At 38.7% G+C, this 18,592-nt stretch overlaps 1 protein-coding gene across 2 annotated transcripts in view; it reads right to left on the bottom strand.

Moving 5' to 3' along the window:
* LOC124253965 (innexin unc-9-like) overlaps positions 1-17,949 on the bottom strand; it is an 86,109-nt gene extending 68,160 nt beyond the window's left edge. The window contains exon 1 of one of the 2 annotated variants that reach the window (XM_046687815.1): positions 17,531-17,949. In XM_046687815.1, the coding sequence (XP_046543771.1) occupies positions 17,531-17,601 (71 nt within the window). In that variant the 5' untranslated portion in view covers positions 17,602-17,949. Of the gene's footprint in view, positions 1-930; positions 1,795-17,530 lie in introns of those variants that run through there. The other variant, XM_046687814.1, reaches the window with a different exon arrangement.
* Between the last annotated feature and the right edge of the window lie 643 nt (positions 17,950-18,592).

Here is an 18,592-nt window from a genome sequence, read left to right as displayed (position 1 = left end):
TAAGGAAAACACAAAAAGAAGCAAGCACATTTACATAATCTTACAGAATGATTCTGTTGCTAGAACAACCAACATCACATTGTTGAATATCTCATGTACATTTGCATTTGACATTGGCTGTCAAAGCAGCGCTAAGTGACCTGAACTACACTACATGTGTTAAGAAATACAATGAAGGTTCTTAATGGAATGAAATGATAACTTACGATATTATATCTTGATGTAAAACAAACTATAGTCATTTTAAGAATATTAAGTGTGAAAAATCATTTGGTTACATTACAACGTTACCTGTACACAAAAGAAGAAAAAGCCGTTAGTTACAATCGCAAGCGCAATGTAATATGCATCCTGATGTAATGAAGTAAAATATAAAACACAACAACCGGAAGAAGCTATGAGCCAAACGCATTGTGGGAATGGGAAAAGCGGAAGCCAGTTTCTAAGCAGGACCAAAAAAGCACCTACACGTACCGGCTAGAAGGACATTACATGACGAATCTGTTCCAGCCATGAATGGGTTGGTGGGTTCACAAACCTCTCTAAGTGTGCTGACACAAAAATGGGAAAGGGGAAAAGACCAGGCAAAGTTTCTGGAACCGAAGAAAAACACTACAAGGGGGTTCTTCCTATGCTCAAGAAAACACGTTTTCAGTACAAATAAGTTTCAACTTCATTAATGAATAACATAGGATGTTGGGATGCCTTTGCCTTATGTTAAGCACGATTTTCTTGTTACATGAATTATATAATTCTGTTAATTTTGATAATGTGCTGAACAACTAAACCACAACGTTATATAAGAGTTCAATTTATGGATTAACATATTTACGTATATTATTTTTTATTGAATATATCTGACCGCGAAACGTGTGTTCTTAAACTGATATAAGGCGACTACCATTACTGGAGACAAGTTGCTCAGCTTACTGTTGGTGTGCAATCTCCCCTACTGCACTAGGCTGGTCTGGAAGTTTGTCAAACCCCCTTGTGGGGGCCGAGCTCGCCAAGAGGAGGGAACTCCGTCGTCGACGATACATGTACATCTCGGGTGGTTGCCAATGGCGACACGGTATCACGTGATACAATAATTGGACTTCACGGCAATGTCACACACATGCACTGAAGGTAACAGTCAGGGGCATGCCCTAGCCGAGACAAAAAACACAACGTTCACTGAAGATGATGTCCTCAATTGCAGGAGCCGTGAACGATAGTCCTGAAAACAATGAGCATCTTTGAGAAGTGGATGTTGGGACTCTAATGAGGATGGTGGGGAATAAAGTATCAGGATGCGAGAGATGAAATTTGGTTCCAGATCCCTTGGCACTAGTCCAACAAAGTCAAAATCAGTTCTGATCACTTAACAGCCTAATGGGCCTCGGTTGCCTATCCGCCATTTCACGAGGCAGAGGTTAATGCACAATATCACAAAATGGAAACAGTGATAGCTCGAACTTCCCAAGCGGAGAAACACCACCGAAAACAAGTCAATCGAACAACCATCGTCATTGCATAATCCAGCTTTACCACTTCCGGTAGAAAACAGACACACCGTTATGTTTTCCCAAATATCAGGGGTTCCGATTTGCATAGATGATCAATATCCTATAGGGACCGACTGCACAATATTTCAAAGAGACAGCTTCCAATTAATCCAAGTACGATAGACCCCGACCTAAGACTGACTAACCATTGAAAGAACGATGCTCAACGGAAGGCAAGGAACCAAGCTAATTCTTCATGCAAGAGGACTACTAATCACCAGCGTACATGAAACATGTTTCCGAACCCAGGCCACTCAAATCCCTAGGGCTTCTACACGGTTGTCACAAATTCCAAGGCTCCCTGGCAACTTACTCACCGAGCTTATTTACTCTGAATAAAACTGCATAAATTACGTAGCACCCACCACAAGCCTTAATTCAGCAAACAATGTTGTGTTGGGGTTGCTTCGCGCAAAACAATCGTAAAGGAGAGAGAAACAATGATGTGATGCCATGCGAAGGATATTGCACTGAATTATTGATGGATGTCTTTGTATTGGTTTTCCATACGTATTGATTTTCATCTATAACCCCTAAGTCATACACGTGCAATACCGCTGCTGAGCTTCATTTCTACGGCTGGTGATTATCGAGCTTACATAATGCAATGCAACGATTCGTGAAGGACACGGACTTGTCAAAACACATTTTCCATACTTGGATAAAATCTTTTACTTGGCAAGGATTCAGTGATGGATGGAATTTATCGTTTCAAATGCTTTGGAACCCACAAATAGTACGATGTCTGCTTCGAAATGTTAGAAATATGTTTCATATATTTGATTAACGAACAAATACAATTGTGTGAAGGTCCCAAAACCTTTCACTAGACTATTCGAAAACATAATGTAGACTTCGCATCACGTCCCCATGTTTTAGCAACTCATTCTATCACAGTACTATTCAGGCCCACAATGCTATCGTATTTTAACCAACATAATAATATCGAACTTCCTATCAAACTGAATACACAAGCAGAAATGCCATGCCCGTTAAATTACTACTATAAAAATATTGTCAACCATTAAACAGAATACATTAGGATTATGCCTTTGAAAAAACGTCATGCCTGTTAAATTACTACCATAAAATATTGTCAACCATTAAACTGCATACATTATACTCTAGGCATAAAATTAAATCAATGCATCCTAAAGGCAAGGATAATTGTTGGAAGTAATCTGAATCAATAATACTGCACTGCAATGCTAGGATCGATTAAAAAGAAAGCCTCTCGGTTGCGTAAAAACAATCATTATCTTCGGTCTCCTGTGACGTGATCTGTTATATTGTTGTTACTCTAATCAGTTCAGATAATGATACATAATTAATCTACAATGCGTGTTACCACTGTGACCACATCGGTGTCACTGTTGATTACAGTGATGGAACTCCGTGGCTTTTCTGATTGTATCCTGGAGTCTTATACTGGTAACAGATGCAGGTGCCCTAGCGCTGACTTTTGTGGTGGGATTAATTAATAGTCTGATGGGTTCAGACACGAATGCCATGTGTATATGGGCGTCTTCACAGTGCGAGTAAAGTCATGTTGCATGTCATCTGAAAAACACATTTAACTCCAGGCTCCGTAGAAACACTAATATATAATAATATATCGCAGTTTCTCCAACCCACCTACGCCAATATGGGACAAACGATCTTTGATATTTCTACACTTAATCATTATTCAAATTAATATATAGCATATCAAATGATGAATTGATTATTGATACACTATTTGCAATCACGTTAAAGGTTATTTTAATGAGTACATTCAAACTTGTCATATATAAATGCGTTTAGTTTTAATCATAGTCAGCTCCCAATTCCTTAATTAAGCCAGGCATGGTGCAGAATGAAATTAACTACCACTTCATCAAAGATAAAAGACCAAACGGGAACATTCCCTTTCTTCTGCCATATATTCTGAACACCATAAAGAACAGCACTATACACAAGGCGTTCTCAAAGACTTCAATCAATCAGCATCCCTGTCTGACTTTTGATAATGTCAACTCAGCATCTTCTCAACGGACCTTTGACCACTTTTATTGACCCACGCTTTAATCTCAGACTCGAACTGGTCGTGGCTTTAGCCAGCTGACCGTTAATTGCAAACCATATTGAATTCCAGTCCCAGAGAAGAGGGATAGAGCTGGGGTTTAAGGTTAATGCTTGCCTCCACTCAAACAGGAATGACCCGTGGTCTTGCTTCGAGATGGTCACTCCTGACCACTAAATGAGAACGGCTGATCTCGTTGGATGAATTGATGTGCCAATATCGCCCTCAAATACCAGCTACCTGCTTTTGTATTAAGCCTGGCTGAAACCTCGCCTCATTCTGGCCAGGAAGGCTGGATTCAGATAAGGCGATGTTTACTGCTTTCACGGGGAGACGTGTCCATTCCGGCCTTTCCGTAATTTCCATCAATCTTAAAGATACTGTTCCTCGATACAGCTATAATAGAATAATTAGCTTTGAAACTGCCGTTATGTACATTAGGGGATCTATTGTTATTGCTCTCAGGGGAATAGTCTAGTCTACAACATGATAGTGACATTTATAATGTTTTCTGTTAATCGAGTAGTAATATTAAATTTCTATTGTTTTGAAGTCATGACGATACTAATTTCTAAGGTGACAGGAAGCAAATATGTATACTGAGAACAATCTGGGATATGGTCATGAATTCCATCTTAGCGAAAGATGCTGGGGTATCCTTGTTCAGTGATGGATGACTTAATAATGACCTTCCCGTGGAATATTGAGAATAAATTGACCTTGTCCAGAGATGACACTGATAACAGGTCAGTTGGAACATACATCACCAGGTTGTGATTTAGGTGCTTGAAAACCAAGCAGCGAATCACCTCTCGCTATTGTATTGATTCTGTCATTCCGCTGATACATTGCAATGCATACTGGTCAATTTCAGTTGAAATATGTGACAATACGAGACGAAATGTGATATACAGGGCGAAATTGAATTGACAGCACTAACGTGCAGCCCACAGTATTCCTAACTGAATAAACCCTATGCTATAATCTGGAATGCGTTATGTCCCGGTTTTGTTGTCTCTGTCATATGAGCATTGCCCAGAAGGGTAATAAAGAGGGTTTTCGAGTTTTATATAAATGACGATGAGCAATTTGCATTGAAATAAACTATGAAAGTTCATTGGGGGCTATACAATGAGAACATAAATGTTTTGAGTTAAAGCGCCAAGTACTAAAACCGTGCGTTATTGTATGATGAATTATCAGCGTACATTCTAGATATGATAACACTTAAAATCTGCATGCAATTGCCAAAGTAATTATGCATTTAAATAATTGAAGTAAAACGTAAATTGTATATGCATATTCAGGTGCATAATGCATCGTATTTTTGTGTTGAAAGTTTTCGGAAAAAAGACACTAAGTCGTGTGCAATTACAGAACAACTCTTGTGGGATTTGTAACCAACAGGGAAAAGTGCCTCTTTTGATATGTCGCACAGCATACGCTATCCATATAGGAGAAATACAATCAGGCCAAACACGAAAGCAAACAACAGGCTTCTCGTAATGCAGCAGTCAGAGTTTACAGTGCAAGGGAGGCTACTCTAATCGAACTAATGACACCACTCTCTACTCCGTAGAGATACTAAAAGCATACCGTGGCTCGATATAGAACTTTGATATGACCAAGGGACTTGGGGAATCAAATCAACTAATAACAAAAATACCGTACTTTAATCCGCAGAGAATTATTATGATAATAAGATTTATGGAAAGAGAATTGATTAGTTCACGTGAAAATAAACAACACCCTTTGCAAACGTGCTTCAAGCATCCGTAAAACTGTTTTGCTTGTTTCCAATTTCCGTAACCATATACCCAGAATACGGATAAGGGGTGGAATGAATATGATACTAACACCAGAAACAGAAAGGAAACAGTCTGTTTTCAAAATATTAATTTACTGAATGCATATTGTCGCAGGAACCGATTCTGGCTCTGCATTACAATACTTTGCCACGATTGGATGAACGACTTATACTGAACGCTTCCATTTTTACAGATAGTGAGGTAATTCATGTTGTGTTGAAATATGAAACATCTGTTACATATTATTATAAATACACCCAAAATAATTCACATAAAGATATTATATGCAGGGCAATAAATCATGAAGAATATTAGATTTGCTGTAAAAAAATACTTTATCAAAAACATTATGAAAGCTGCTTTGAAATATAGTGTAACTGTACAAGGGTACATAGCCTAACACACATCAAACGGTCATTTGTCAGTGCTTCCGTTCAGTATCTACAGTAAGATTTGAGATACCAAGAACATACTCACTTAGACAACGCAACACACAAATTATCCATGACTGAAATCATTTGCCTTTAGTGTCCTGAGCAATGATACTGATCACATTACATAACCTTTCAACAACAAGGGGGGCCCAGCGTCTCTTTGTTACCATACAAAATCATACATATGTTGCAGTACATTTCGACACTACCAAGTCAGATTTGGTGAAGGCAATTCGCAAATAAGTCTGGATCTTCTTATGCTATAGAGGTGTTTCAATCATCTCTGTCACGCCATCAGGCTGCTCACATATGGTGGCTGCAGGGTGCCGTCGGCACGTCAAACTGCCATTGAACACACCAAAGGTCGTTGGTGCTGCATCACAAATGGATTTATCAGCTTCACTGGCAGAACCAGATGCACACATTTGCATACATTTCACCTGATGTGTATCTTGATTAGAGTAGATACCTCGTCCCTGAATTGTCCTACCTATACAACTCATGGTATATATCACTGGAGGCTCTCTAGATGGGGTGTCTGGTTACCAGAGAATAGGCAGATGAAGAACAGCCGTTATGTAAGGGTGATTTGGGCATTATTGAGAGCGGATCTTTTCAATAATCTATGTGATTAAATGATGAATGGGGTTGGATACAGCGCAGTCGAGTGAATGTAAACCAGTGTATATCGGATATCTAATGATAAGTGGAGTGGGGATGGATTGTATTTACCACAACAGCCATACACCCCCATAATAAAGAAGGTTCAGAACCACAGAAACCAAATGTTGGAATCAGTCTCCGGTTTGGGTGTATATACGTCTCCTGTATCGTTTATCCAATATCTTCTTAAAACTGACTATCTGTTTTGACACTTTAAATGAAATCGTGCTTCGAATTAATCTGAATGTCGTCTTAATGAAAGTGTCCACATTCAATGTGTCTTGCATGGTAATAATTGAAATGCTACCTTCCAACTTTGTCTTCTGTATAGCTTAAGCAATATGCTCTTAAACGGACAATCTGTTCCGACACTTTTAATTAAACTGTGCTTTAAAATCAAGCTTGCTCTTTTTCGAAATAACGTTAATGCCTTTAATGCCATATGGAATCGCCTCGAATTAAACCGAATGTGGTCGTAATTAAAGTGTCCTCATTCAACCTCCTCAACAATTGAAATGCTACCTTCCAAACTTGTTGTCATTCCAAGGATTCAAAATTGAAATATATATATTCTGGGCATGTAGTTATTCTCCAAGGATTCAAAATTGAAAATTCTATATTCTGGGCATGCATATATATTCAAAAGCCAATAGAAATGTTTAGAAAGTAGTGAGAAGAAATTGGTTTACCGTCGCATCCATTTGTTTTCAATAATATATCGACATGCTTGCACCAGTGTTTAAGAAAGTGAGTGTGTGTTTTGGTGCTTATACTAGTCATGCCAAACCACCCCGCAGGCTGACACTGATACTGGTTTCAACAAACCAGTCGTAGTACTTTTCGCTTGTGTCGTGCACAGGCAGAGTAACAACAAGTAACGTCGTCTTTCAGTGTCTCTTGGTATGACGCGGAGCCAAACGCGCCACCCGCTACACCACGGAGGTGTTCTCCGGGTAGACAAATCAATATAATTTGGGTTATTTTGAACTGGACTATTTGTTTCCGGTATGGAAGTATTTTGTTACTTTTGAAATTTAAATCTAAGTTAACCAATAACGTTTAGTGTTTAGTAGTTTACAATCTTCAGGGCAAATCCATATAAATTGGGTTATTTTGAACTGGACTATTTGTTTTCTGGTATGGAAGGATTTTGTTACTTTTGAAATCTAAATCTAAGTTAACCAATAACGTTTTGTGTTTAGTTGTTTACAATCTTCAGGGCAATGTGCACAGTGCGTGAAATCATTTGTTTGAAATATAATCATCTAAATTGTCCACTTTGTGCCATGGCGACACATCATCGGAGTTACATTAAATATTAAGAATCTGTTCAGAGTTCACTTCAATCGTTTCAAATAATGCAGTACAAAGTATTGGAATTCTAGCCTCGTCAAGGTTCAACGCCACTCTATCATGCGCTTGACTGGAGAGCTATCGACCATTTTGATTGTCACACTTATGAATAATTCATTTGTGTGAAAAGTCCACACGCAGAACCCTCTTCCTTGGAATGGCAACATGCCTATACCTGATTCGTAGTAAGGAATAAAACAGAATATCATTACATTATTACATGATAAGGTATGAAGGTATTCGTAGTATGGAATAAAACAGAGTATAATTACGTTGTTACTTGATAAGGTATGTAGGTATTCGTAGTATGGAATAAAACAGAATATCATTACGTTATTACTTGATAAGGTATGTAGGTATTCGTAGTATGGAATAAAACAGAATATCATTACATTATTACTTGATAAGGTATGTAGGTATTCGTAGTATGGAATAAAACAGATTATAATTACGTCATTACTTGATAAGGTGTGTAGGTATTCGTAGTATGGAATACAACAAAGTATAGTTACGTTATTACTTGATAAGGTATGTAGGTATTCGCAGTATGGAATAAAACAGATTATAATTACGTTATTACTTGATAAGGTATGAAGGTATTCGTAGAGGTAGGTGCCTTAAGCATTGTATCACATCTCGTCTCACTAAAATACGTGAAAGTTAATTTACTTATAAACTATTGTGCTTCTGAACCCTTTATTAACATCTTGTGACGTCATTAAAGGCTTATAATGATTCTTCATCTTTTGGATTAATGAATGAAAGTAAATAAAAATAGTGCTAAGCAACGTACATGAGTACTTCTGAAAGTTCATTTAATGCATCATTAACCACTGACAATTGACAGCTGGTTCGGGGCATAGTTAATATTTTGTGAATAATGCAAAATATAGACTTTGTAAATGTCTCCTTTCACTTTCACAGCTATTTGTGAATACCCTAACAAGTATTTTTGTGGATGTTTGAAAGCAACAGAGGTATGAAAACAGCAAGAACATCCTTCATTAGACAATGTTCGCTTCCATATGGGCAGAGTAGCAGTTATTAAGAATATTCCATCAGTGTATGAGTATATTCTTTGAGAGGCATTTAGATTAGGGGAGGATACAAATATATGGACGAACACCTTCTTTATTGCAGTGAAAGTGACGTTTTGGTGTAGGTTCTAACAAAGTTATCAAACAAGTGATGATAAGGTTGATACCGTTGTGACAACATACACTGAAACGTCGCTGTCATTGTAATAAAGAAGTTGCATTGCAATATATTTGTATCCTTCCTTTGTGAATCAGTAGACTCATTTCGCCCGTTCATTAGTAGTTGTAATGGGAAGAACCTTACATTTACCTGACGCTACTGACATGGATTTACATGTAACATGTCAGGAATGCTTTTACCAGGAACAATGTATGCTTTAGAATATATTATGAAGTTTTATTTTCATATGATGTCATTTGTTTCTTAAGCCTGCACCCAGACAACAGGGTTGTGTGTTATATAGACGAAAGTGCTGTGAACTTCGATGTCAGTAAGATGTTTTCTAAAGACGTGACCACCTTGAATTCCTGCCATAAAAGTTTGAAGTATTAAAACATGAAAAGGACAGTAATTGTTCTAGGATTAAACAATGCACTGCCGTTGCACAATTATATGCCGTTATAGAGGTGGATATCCCATGACATATCGTCGTTTAAGGTGCAGCAGTCCGTGAAAAGTTGTATCCGTGAGGAGTGGCAGAAACCTATGACTTGGTTCCGAATCCAGGTCCGTTTGTAAGCACCATACTATGTGTTCCTTGCCAAAGTAATCGGTAGTCAGTAATCGTCTAAGACCTGCATGATATTGGATTTTCCTCTCTCATCAAAGGGCATCGAATATTGATATTACTGAAATACTGTTCAAAGCGGGTTAAACAAACTTTATTCACATTTATTTATTTCAGATTGTATACGCCAGGCTGACCATAATAATAGTTCAATACGTTTTGGAAATTTGGAAATGGTACACGTTTGTGTATATGTCGTTTTCAAGATTATTGCGCATGCATGTGAGTGTGTGTGTAATTCAATCGTCCTTGCAAGTTTTGATATAGATTAAGCTGAGAGAGAGAGAGAGAGAGAGAGAGAGAGAGAGAGAGAGAGAGAGAGAGAGAGAGAGAGAGAGAGAGAGAGAGAGAGAGAGAGAGAGGGAGGGTATATTTAAAATGGGCAATTGTCCTTCCCGTTAGGAATTCAGAGAGAGAGAGAGAGAGAGAGAGAGTGTGTGTGTGTGTGTGTGTGTGTGTGTGTGTGTTTGTGTGTGTATGTCTATTTGTGTTAGCCCGGGGTCTTCTAGTGAGATACAATGCCTCGGGTTAACATGATCCCTACTATAACAGAGCATCAACCTAAAAACAAATACAAACACCAAGCCGGCCACTCCTCGTTTTACCTCTAATGGCGATCTCCAATCAGGGTAACAAGTACACCTTTTATCAAAGTCTCTTGGTATGACGCGTCCGAGAATCAAACCACTGACCTTCCGTTCACCGGGAACACGATCACCATAAAGAGAAGAGTACAAAGTGAACATACCGCATAGAATCAATCTACTTTGTACAATAGGACATAAATGAGTTATGACGTAAGTTGTTGGACGAATACAATGGACTTTGATATTACTGGCCAGGTCTTACATGTGGATGGACGAAGCGGGGTCACGACCTTGTCTGGTCGGTGGAAGGGTGTAGTGAGCCTGGATATGCTTGACCTTTTGGCGCTTAAACCAATGTACAGTCAGGGACTCCAATTCCTGACTCAATGTTTAAGTGGAGAAAGGCTGGAGGAAACGATAATAAATAACTCCAAATAATGCCTTTTAAATGCCAGGCATCCTATCTGACCATATCTCATTCTGTCTACATTACACTCGATGGGATGTCGTTACCGCGCGTTTCAAGACGAAAGCTTTCACCCTTTTCCCACGAAATTAATATTTTCGTGTAATTTCCTTCTTGGTGCAGTTTTCATGCAATGGAACCGCTGAAGTAATCACATCTCTTCACAATAAGGCCATAAGGGTCTGGCTCGATTATCAAGGAATGGATTTTACTCATAACCTTTCCCCATAAGCAGACCACGATAACACTGTCCGAATTTCAATGAATTCATCTTCCATTTGGAGTCATCTTCTCTTCACATTGCCTCAGTAAGCTGCTCAATGTAGCTCAGTTAAGGAACTCTCGGGGGGCACTGCCTGAATGAGGGAACTGAGAATTTAATATCTAGCAAACAGGACAGACACCCTTTAACCCGAATAACTCGATATTTTCATCAGACTTTGCAAATATGGAAACTAGACGCAATGTGATCATGCATATTCATAATCACCCTTTCAAACTTGCCTGTAGCGTCATATCTGTACATTCTAACAGTTGAATCCTATTGTCTGTTAGAGGGTTAAAGCCATTGTCCTCTCGTCTAAAACTAAGCTATTCTGTCATAGTCTCTCCACTGTAATTCCCGGCAATGTTAGCTTAATGTCTAAACATGACTGCCATCCTTCGGCTCCAGAGTGGCACGGTGTTTACAATACAGCTACCTACTCATCTGAAATCATTATGGGAACATGAACCTCCAAGTAGACCATTTGTGTCTGAAGCAAGTAAGCATTTAACATCATTATCATTACAGAAAGTATATGTGATTATATAAAATACACATACACTGCCGATCTGGTTGAGAAATATACGGTAACGTACACGTTAGATATAATATATGTTCCATAAGAGGTGTTTCAGAAATGCTTTCCCACATCCATCAATGGTTTTACTCAAAACATGTTCTACTGGGATCGTTTAGTCGAGTATTTGCTACCAGAAAATCTACGTCTCTTTATCTAATACACGTCTTCGGATCCACTTAGAAATAATGCAAATAGAAATAGAAAACACTCGACGTTTAAGTTGAAGCTGGAGGAGATTGCAGAGTTCATATAGATAAATAAAGGTAAGATGAAGCTTGTATGTTAGTTAAAAGTGTAATAGAACTACTCTTCTCACCAAAAGAAAGGTTACCCAGAAAACAAACGATGGTGTGTCTTGGTCTATAAGGTTCCAACAAACACAGCGAACAGTGGAGGTGATACTAAATATTCATGGTTGGTAACACAGTCGAAATCAAGTTGTTTGCTGTTTTCGGAAAACATACCACGAAGCTCATACACAAGTTCTCGAGAGTAGGACATTGAGTAATAAAACGATACTGGTTTGTTAACAATCATTGTGTCATAAAACCATGATCAGTTGTGTATGGTGAAAGACGATGGTTGGTGATGGACAGCAAAGATCCCGGACAGAGATATGAACCATTTTTACATCGTATGTGCAGAATAAGTGTGCCCTATATTCTGGCGTTGCCAGTCCCTTGCAGGGTAATGTTAGATTAGTATGTGGCGGTACCCTCCCATTGGTACTTATTCCATAACCAACGCCCCTTGAGTAATATGAATGTTCACTTATGAAGAACTAGAAGTGGCAACAAATTCTCAGGTTGACAGAGTCTAGACTATTTGACTTGGAATGAATATGAATGAAAGCCATAATGCCAGTTGACAAATCGTACATGCTTTCTTTGACTCAAGCAGCAAAGGGGCTTCCCAGTATGACTCATTCCATAATCAGAATACAGGCAGAGGCATACTGACAAATGTGTCATTTTGTCGACCATGTGGCCACCATAGTTTTGTAATTTTGAAGTCCATCCACGTTGTACCTCTTGTGTTGCACAAATGATAGTCATACATTGGATTGCAACAGTATCATACTTTGAAGGGGTTGACTACACCAAACATAAACAAATAGTTTAAACATATATCACCATTGTGTTTGAGAACAGTTTCTTGTTCAATGCTAATAGGGCAATTCAGCCAAGCACTAGCCTTCCAAACAACTCAAGACAGTCCAACTAGGCATATATGACCAATATCAAACAAAACCTAATTAAAGAAAAGATATAATGAGTAGAGTTGGGAGTGAAAAACGGTTTAAGAGAGACATAGCATCTTTGACAAGTTGACAAGTATCACGTTCATCATTCATCCAAACGTGTTCACGCAACAGTTCATCAGTGTGTCCATCTGACGTCTCTCATAAAATACACATGAACTGTATTATTGAATTATTTCATAATGGTTATTGGTTCAATCTATACTGATTTTTTATTACTACTTTTCACCCAATCGCGCTCATTTTGTCGTGGTCCTTTCGATAGTAATCACGTCGAGTCGATTCTGTTGTAATCAACAACCTTGGTTATATCTTGTCACATTAGAGCCTTTCATCATGATGGAATAATATTCTTAGAACATGGACTTGGTGAACAAGCACGAACACACCGCCCACTTCCAGGCTGTAACAGAAATGTCACTGGCAGCACCATCTGTTACCGGTTCAATATTGAAAGAAAGAAAGTCCATGATCTTTGATTGTCCTCCTTATTTTCTCTGGAGAATTTCCTTTCAGCGTAATTAAAGAGTGCATCATTTAATATCAGCTGCATACAAAGTAAGAAGGATGATGAATGTTTTCTGTAATTCAAATCTAGTCTGGTCTGATCTGTGTTTGTTTTATAAGATTTCACATATGGGTTTCAAGTTTTATGAAACCTAAGAAAATAACATTACTTTTAAAAAAAATCCAACTCTTCTATATGTGTATTTACATTAAGAAACTTTGAGGCAACGTTTAATAACTAATAACCACACCGCAGGTATTTCATACACTGGAGCCAATGTTTAGATTTACCATTTACATTTTTACCATTTACCATTTTGGTGGTAAATCAGTTTACAGTCTTTGGTTGTATCACAATATTTATTCTTTTGTTTAATTTACCATTAAATGTTTATCAGCAACTGAATATGACACATGCACAAATGAATTTCTCTGAGAAAAGTCATTTGCATCCAAGCCTCATCTGACAACTTCAGAAGCCATCTCTCACGTGTACACTCCAACCGGAATGTCCTAAACGGCCAATAATTCACCATTATTGGTATAGGCAAGTGATACCAGTCCATCCAAGAAAATGGTCCGGCATAAAAAAGGACTACAAAGTATAGTGCATGGGTTTCATCTTGGGCAGCAACTCTGGGACCAAACTAGTCGTTAGAAGGAAGGGATCGTTCTTCAAGTCAATGAAGGCTTGGTTTTCTCACGACTCGTCCCGTTGATTAAGTCAAAATCGAATTTTTGTGCATGCAAGGGAAAGCCAGACTCTAGATGGGATGTTGGATGCCTGCTTGCAAACGATTTCCATCAAGAGGGATGCACTATAGAGGCGTGTACATATGGGCGAGGAGTAAGACAGCAAATCCTTGAGACTTGATTTACCTTCGCAAAGAATGAAAAAAAGGAAACAAAAATAACATTACAACATGTGCTCTGCCAATTTCCGCTATTATGGATAAAATCCATGCATCATACGTTGTAAAGGTCCTGACTTGGGAACATCAATCACATCTTTTGAAATTAGCATATGGATCACAAAATCAATACAAAACCAGCCACTGGAAAACTTAAGTCGCTGAGGAAAACCTCCAGATGAGGAAAATGTTCAGAAATCCCGAGGACATAATTTGTATTTCGGGATAAAATTCAAAACAAACTGCCCATTTTAGGTTCAAGACAATGTCAGTGTTTGTGAGGTTTGGCAGAAACGATGTAAGAACACGATCTCGGTTACGACCGGAAGTGCGAGTAGGCAGCACAGACCTAAGTATACACTACTGTACGTTCGTACATCGGACATATATTTGTATGGTATCTACCACATATATACTCATCACAATGACTTTACATTTGGACAAGAACATTTCATCAAACCTCCAGCTTACCAATAGGAGCATAGATACACAAGAAGTGAATACAGAGTCAATATTCAATACACTAAAAATAAGGCAAATGTCCCTATAAGATATAATTCGTTCCTGTATTTGTCAGTTAAGCTGGTAGATAAATTGTATATGTGAAATTTGTAAATTCTTTCTTGTTTATGAATAAATAAACTTAACGCACATAAAATTGACACGGGTGACATATAACACCCTACTCAAGCGGCTTTGCAGATACTAAAAAAATAGACAGTTTAGTTTTCACAATGCGTATACCGTAACAAACCACCACTTACACTAATTGAATAATATATGATATTAACCTGTTACAGGTAGGTTTGATATTAGGTCTATATTAAATGAAATCTTGTGCTTGGCGTTCAACATGACTGAATATACCACCTTGGTGCATATATTCAACCTGAATGGATGTCAGATTACGAAAGAGTCATTGTAATATTAATTTGTTTATAATATGAAATCAATTTCAGAGATCATTACATCCCTTTCGAACGAATAACAACGTCAGGTTTACCAGTCTGCATGATTTGACGTAAATCGCAGCAGGTTTAGTCTTGTCACGTGACAAAGCGGAAGTGGAAGAGTTTCGTAAACAAACGATGCAAATGAAGGAAAATCCCCTTGCAAGCCAGTCTCCAATGCAGTGTTCAATCCTCCTGAACTCCTGAAATAATACCTTCCTGGCAAATGGTTAGTGGGGGCATCCCACCAATCCTGAAAATGAGGCTCAATGTAAATCTTACGTCAATAAGCGGTTCGGTAAGACGTAACAGATATGTTACTATTAACCTTGTAACACTTGTAACACTGCTAAGTCGTAACATTCCTCGGTTTAATGCTTAATTTGCTACTAATAAGGAAGCATGCCACTGCCAAGTACTGATGCATTCTACTCCACGTCTCATCAAGATTGATGTGTTTTGATATTGTAATAATATTTTTGACATGAAGAACTCACAGCATTGTCTTGGGAATCAGCTCCCGTTGAGTTAAATCTGCTTCTCAATCATATGCGATCTGTGCTAAACCCCAACAAATGGTTATTTGTCAAACCTGTCAGAATGAGTTAGGGGACACAGACATTACCATATCCGACTCAAAGAAACTGAAGGCCGATTTGGAAAAAGAAATGAACACATTTTTTCATGTTTTAATCTAGTGGATGAAATGGATAATTTCATTGAAACTGCAAAACGACCTTTATCAGTTAGGTTTAGCTACATATCATATTTGGATAACTATTTGTCTTACGATCATTGGAAATATAGCTTAAAAGTTATAGCACGTAAACCACAAATCCCTTGCAATGACTTCACGTTGAAATTGGAATGCACCATTACATTTTATGAGGTTAAATCAGTTAATTCAATGATGCATTAAGGCATATTTCTGAAGTAGACGCTTGGCATACTCTATAACACTGAATAATGCAAATAGCATTACAATACATTAACCTGTTTTAACGTAACATCTGTGTACACTGCATATCATGGTACAGTTAGAACTGACAGTCCGACAATATAATTCATTATATGACTAAACGAAAGGACATGCCATGGTCATTGGCGTGGAATAAAAGTAACATTTTTTATTTTATTTTTGTGTACAACCATAATGTGATGAATATGGGATTTAGCTACATTGGCGATATCGACAAGTAAGCATATATGTGGAACTAAATAGGTTTCAATAGTACGTTCTGTTCTTATGATGGTGCCGTACGGTTCAGCTGTCATATTCAGGGTACGGATAGCATAAGAAGGCCTAAAGAAGACACCAGCTGCTGAGGCCCTCTCAGAGGCAAAACGCCTCATTGGATATTTTGCAGCAAGTACACAGAAGTTGCGTCCTTTGTGAAATTATTTATGTGGCATTGCCAATTGTCTCTTAAGGATACCAACCGAGCGTTGCTAATTCCACAAGTCGGGATACACAAGATCGCTGCTGTTGCTACGAACAGAAAAGACACTTATCCGCTATGTTGATAATCGATGTGTTGGCCGGTGGTACTGTCTTAATTGGAATACAGACTAATCAGTCTGGTACGGTCTTGCCATCTAAGCCCGATTCTTTAGATCGATCTATTCCATGTCATTTTGTTTTGAAGCAGTTGCCATAGACGCTAGTGTGTTCGGCAAAAATTCAATGGCATGTGTCCAGTAGGACGAGGTCGTGTCGTATGAAAATAAACCACGGTAGTAACTATTACAGCAATGTACCCAAGCCATTTTATCTGAAGTTGTTTTTTGGCTTTGTACAATACTTCACATGACGGCACAGCATCCCCTTTGGTATCCAAGGCAACCTTGAATCGACGCTAGCTCAAGGGCTAAACAAGATGGCGGCAATAGAACAGCATTCATGTTACTACCTGGCTCGAAATCCCATACATAGATCAATATATCGGTTGAATGTCATATGTCCAGTGAGGGGGAAACCCTAATCTGACCTGTTCCGTTAGAGTGACAACTTTTGCCCCGAGTGGTTTCTAGGCAGTAGCTAATATTCACATGTAAACACACAGATCATCGGTCGTTAACAGGTGTTAGAGGGTATATGTTAGTATACACGGGGTAAGAATGTAAACAAAAAGGGTCAACTCACGTATCTGAAGTCAGGTCTCAAGATGCACGTTCATGCACGCACAGGATGCATGGACGAAGCACGTGCACCATACTTCAAAGCACACCGGTGAAGACACACACAAAAAGACACTAATAGTAAAACTCAAACTTCCCGAAAAGGAAAAATGTCCGAATCACGTTTACTTACTCAGAAAGATGATGCATATCAGAACCGAACCAGCGGTGTTTAACACTGCTTAATTTTGGAGCAATTTTCATCCAAATCCATTTAAAGTAATCCTTTCACAGCAAGTAGCACGGTTAGTCGAAGTAATCCTTTACTGACTTTCCCCTGCCCGCTCTCGGGCACATCTCATCTGCACACTCGCTTACACTGTATTGATGCCGTCCGGTAAATAGTGAAACCCGAATGTGTCGTCTGCTTCAGCTTTGGCAGGCGGTTGTAAAACGAGCGTAAGCCTACACAAACCAATGGTATGGTATATCCATCTAGGACTCATTACCAAAAGACTGTTTTAATGAATTTATGTGCCGAAGCGACCTCATTTACATGTGTAAAGTTCGATGCAAAGATTCTCGGAGCCAATAAAATCTTAGCAGTTGGAAGAGTCCATGATTGTTACGTCACGCGCATCAGCCAACCTCATCAAATATTTGTAAGCTCACTCCTTTCAGAATGGACAAGCGTAGATTAATGCAACTGTGGTTGCCTGATCTCCTCCAAAGGCTTTGTCCCAGGCACACAATTAGATGCCAATACACTGAATGATTTTGAAGATTGCCGTTGGGGGCCGAGGCATGTATCGATAAGGCCTGTGTGATAAAACAAAACAAGTATCGAGCGAGTTCTCTTGTAATCTAGGGGTTCCTGGTTCCCGGAGAAAGTCTTGCCTTTACAACCGAGCTGATTAACTTAATTTTCATTGAAACGGACGATAGTAGCGCTCTACTGGTGTAGAGACGGGGCAGGTACCAGGGACTAAGGTAAAACCAATCGATCGAAAATATTCATTCCAGGGCACCCATAAGTCCGGGACACTGGCTGTTTTTTTCGCATAATCCAGCGACAAGGGGGCCGCTAGCAATCCATTGGTTGGGCGTTTAGAGCATAATATAACCAAAAAGCTTTCAGCGATTACTTTTCGCTACGCTATCATTGCTTAAGCTAATGAAGTCACAATGGGCTGCCCCAGCGTGAATTTATTTCTTTATATTTTCAATTGACTATTTGCTTCAAACCCTACTCACG

This window comes from Haliotis rubra, unplaced genomic scaffold (genome assembly GCF_003918875.1).
Source record: "Haliotis rubra isolate DU_JTF1 unplaced genomic scaffold, ASM391887v1 Scf56, whole genome shotgun sequence".
Lineage (NCBI taxonomy): Eukaryota > Metazoa > Mollusca > Gastropoda > Lepetellida > Haliotidae > Haliotis > Haliotis rubra.
The sequence above is the reverse complement of the archived record's forward strand: the minus strand, read 5'-3'. Positions and strand labels throughout refer to the sequence as shown.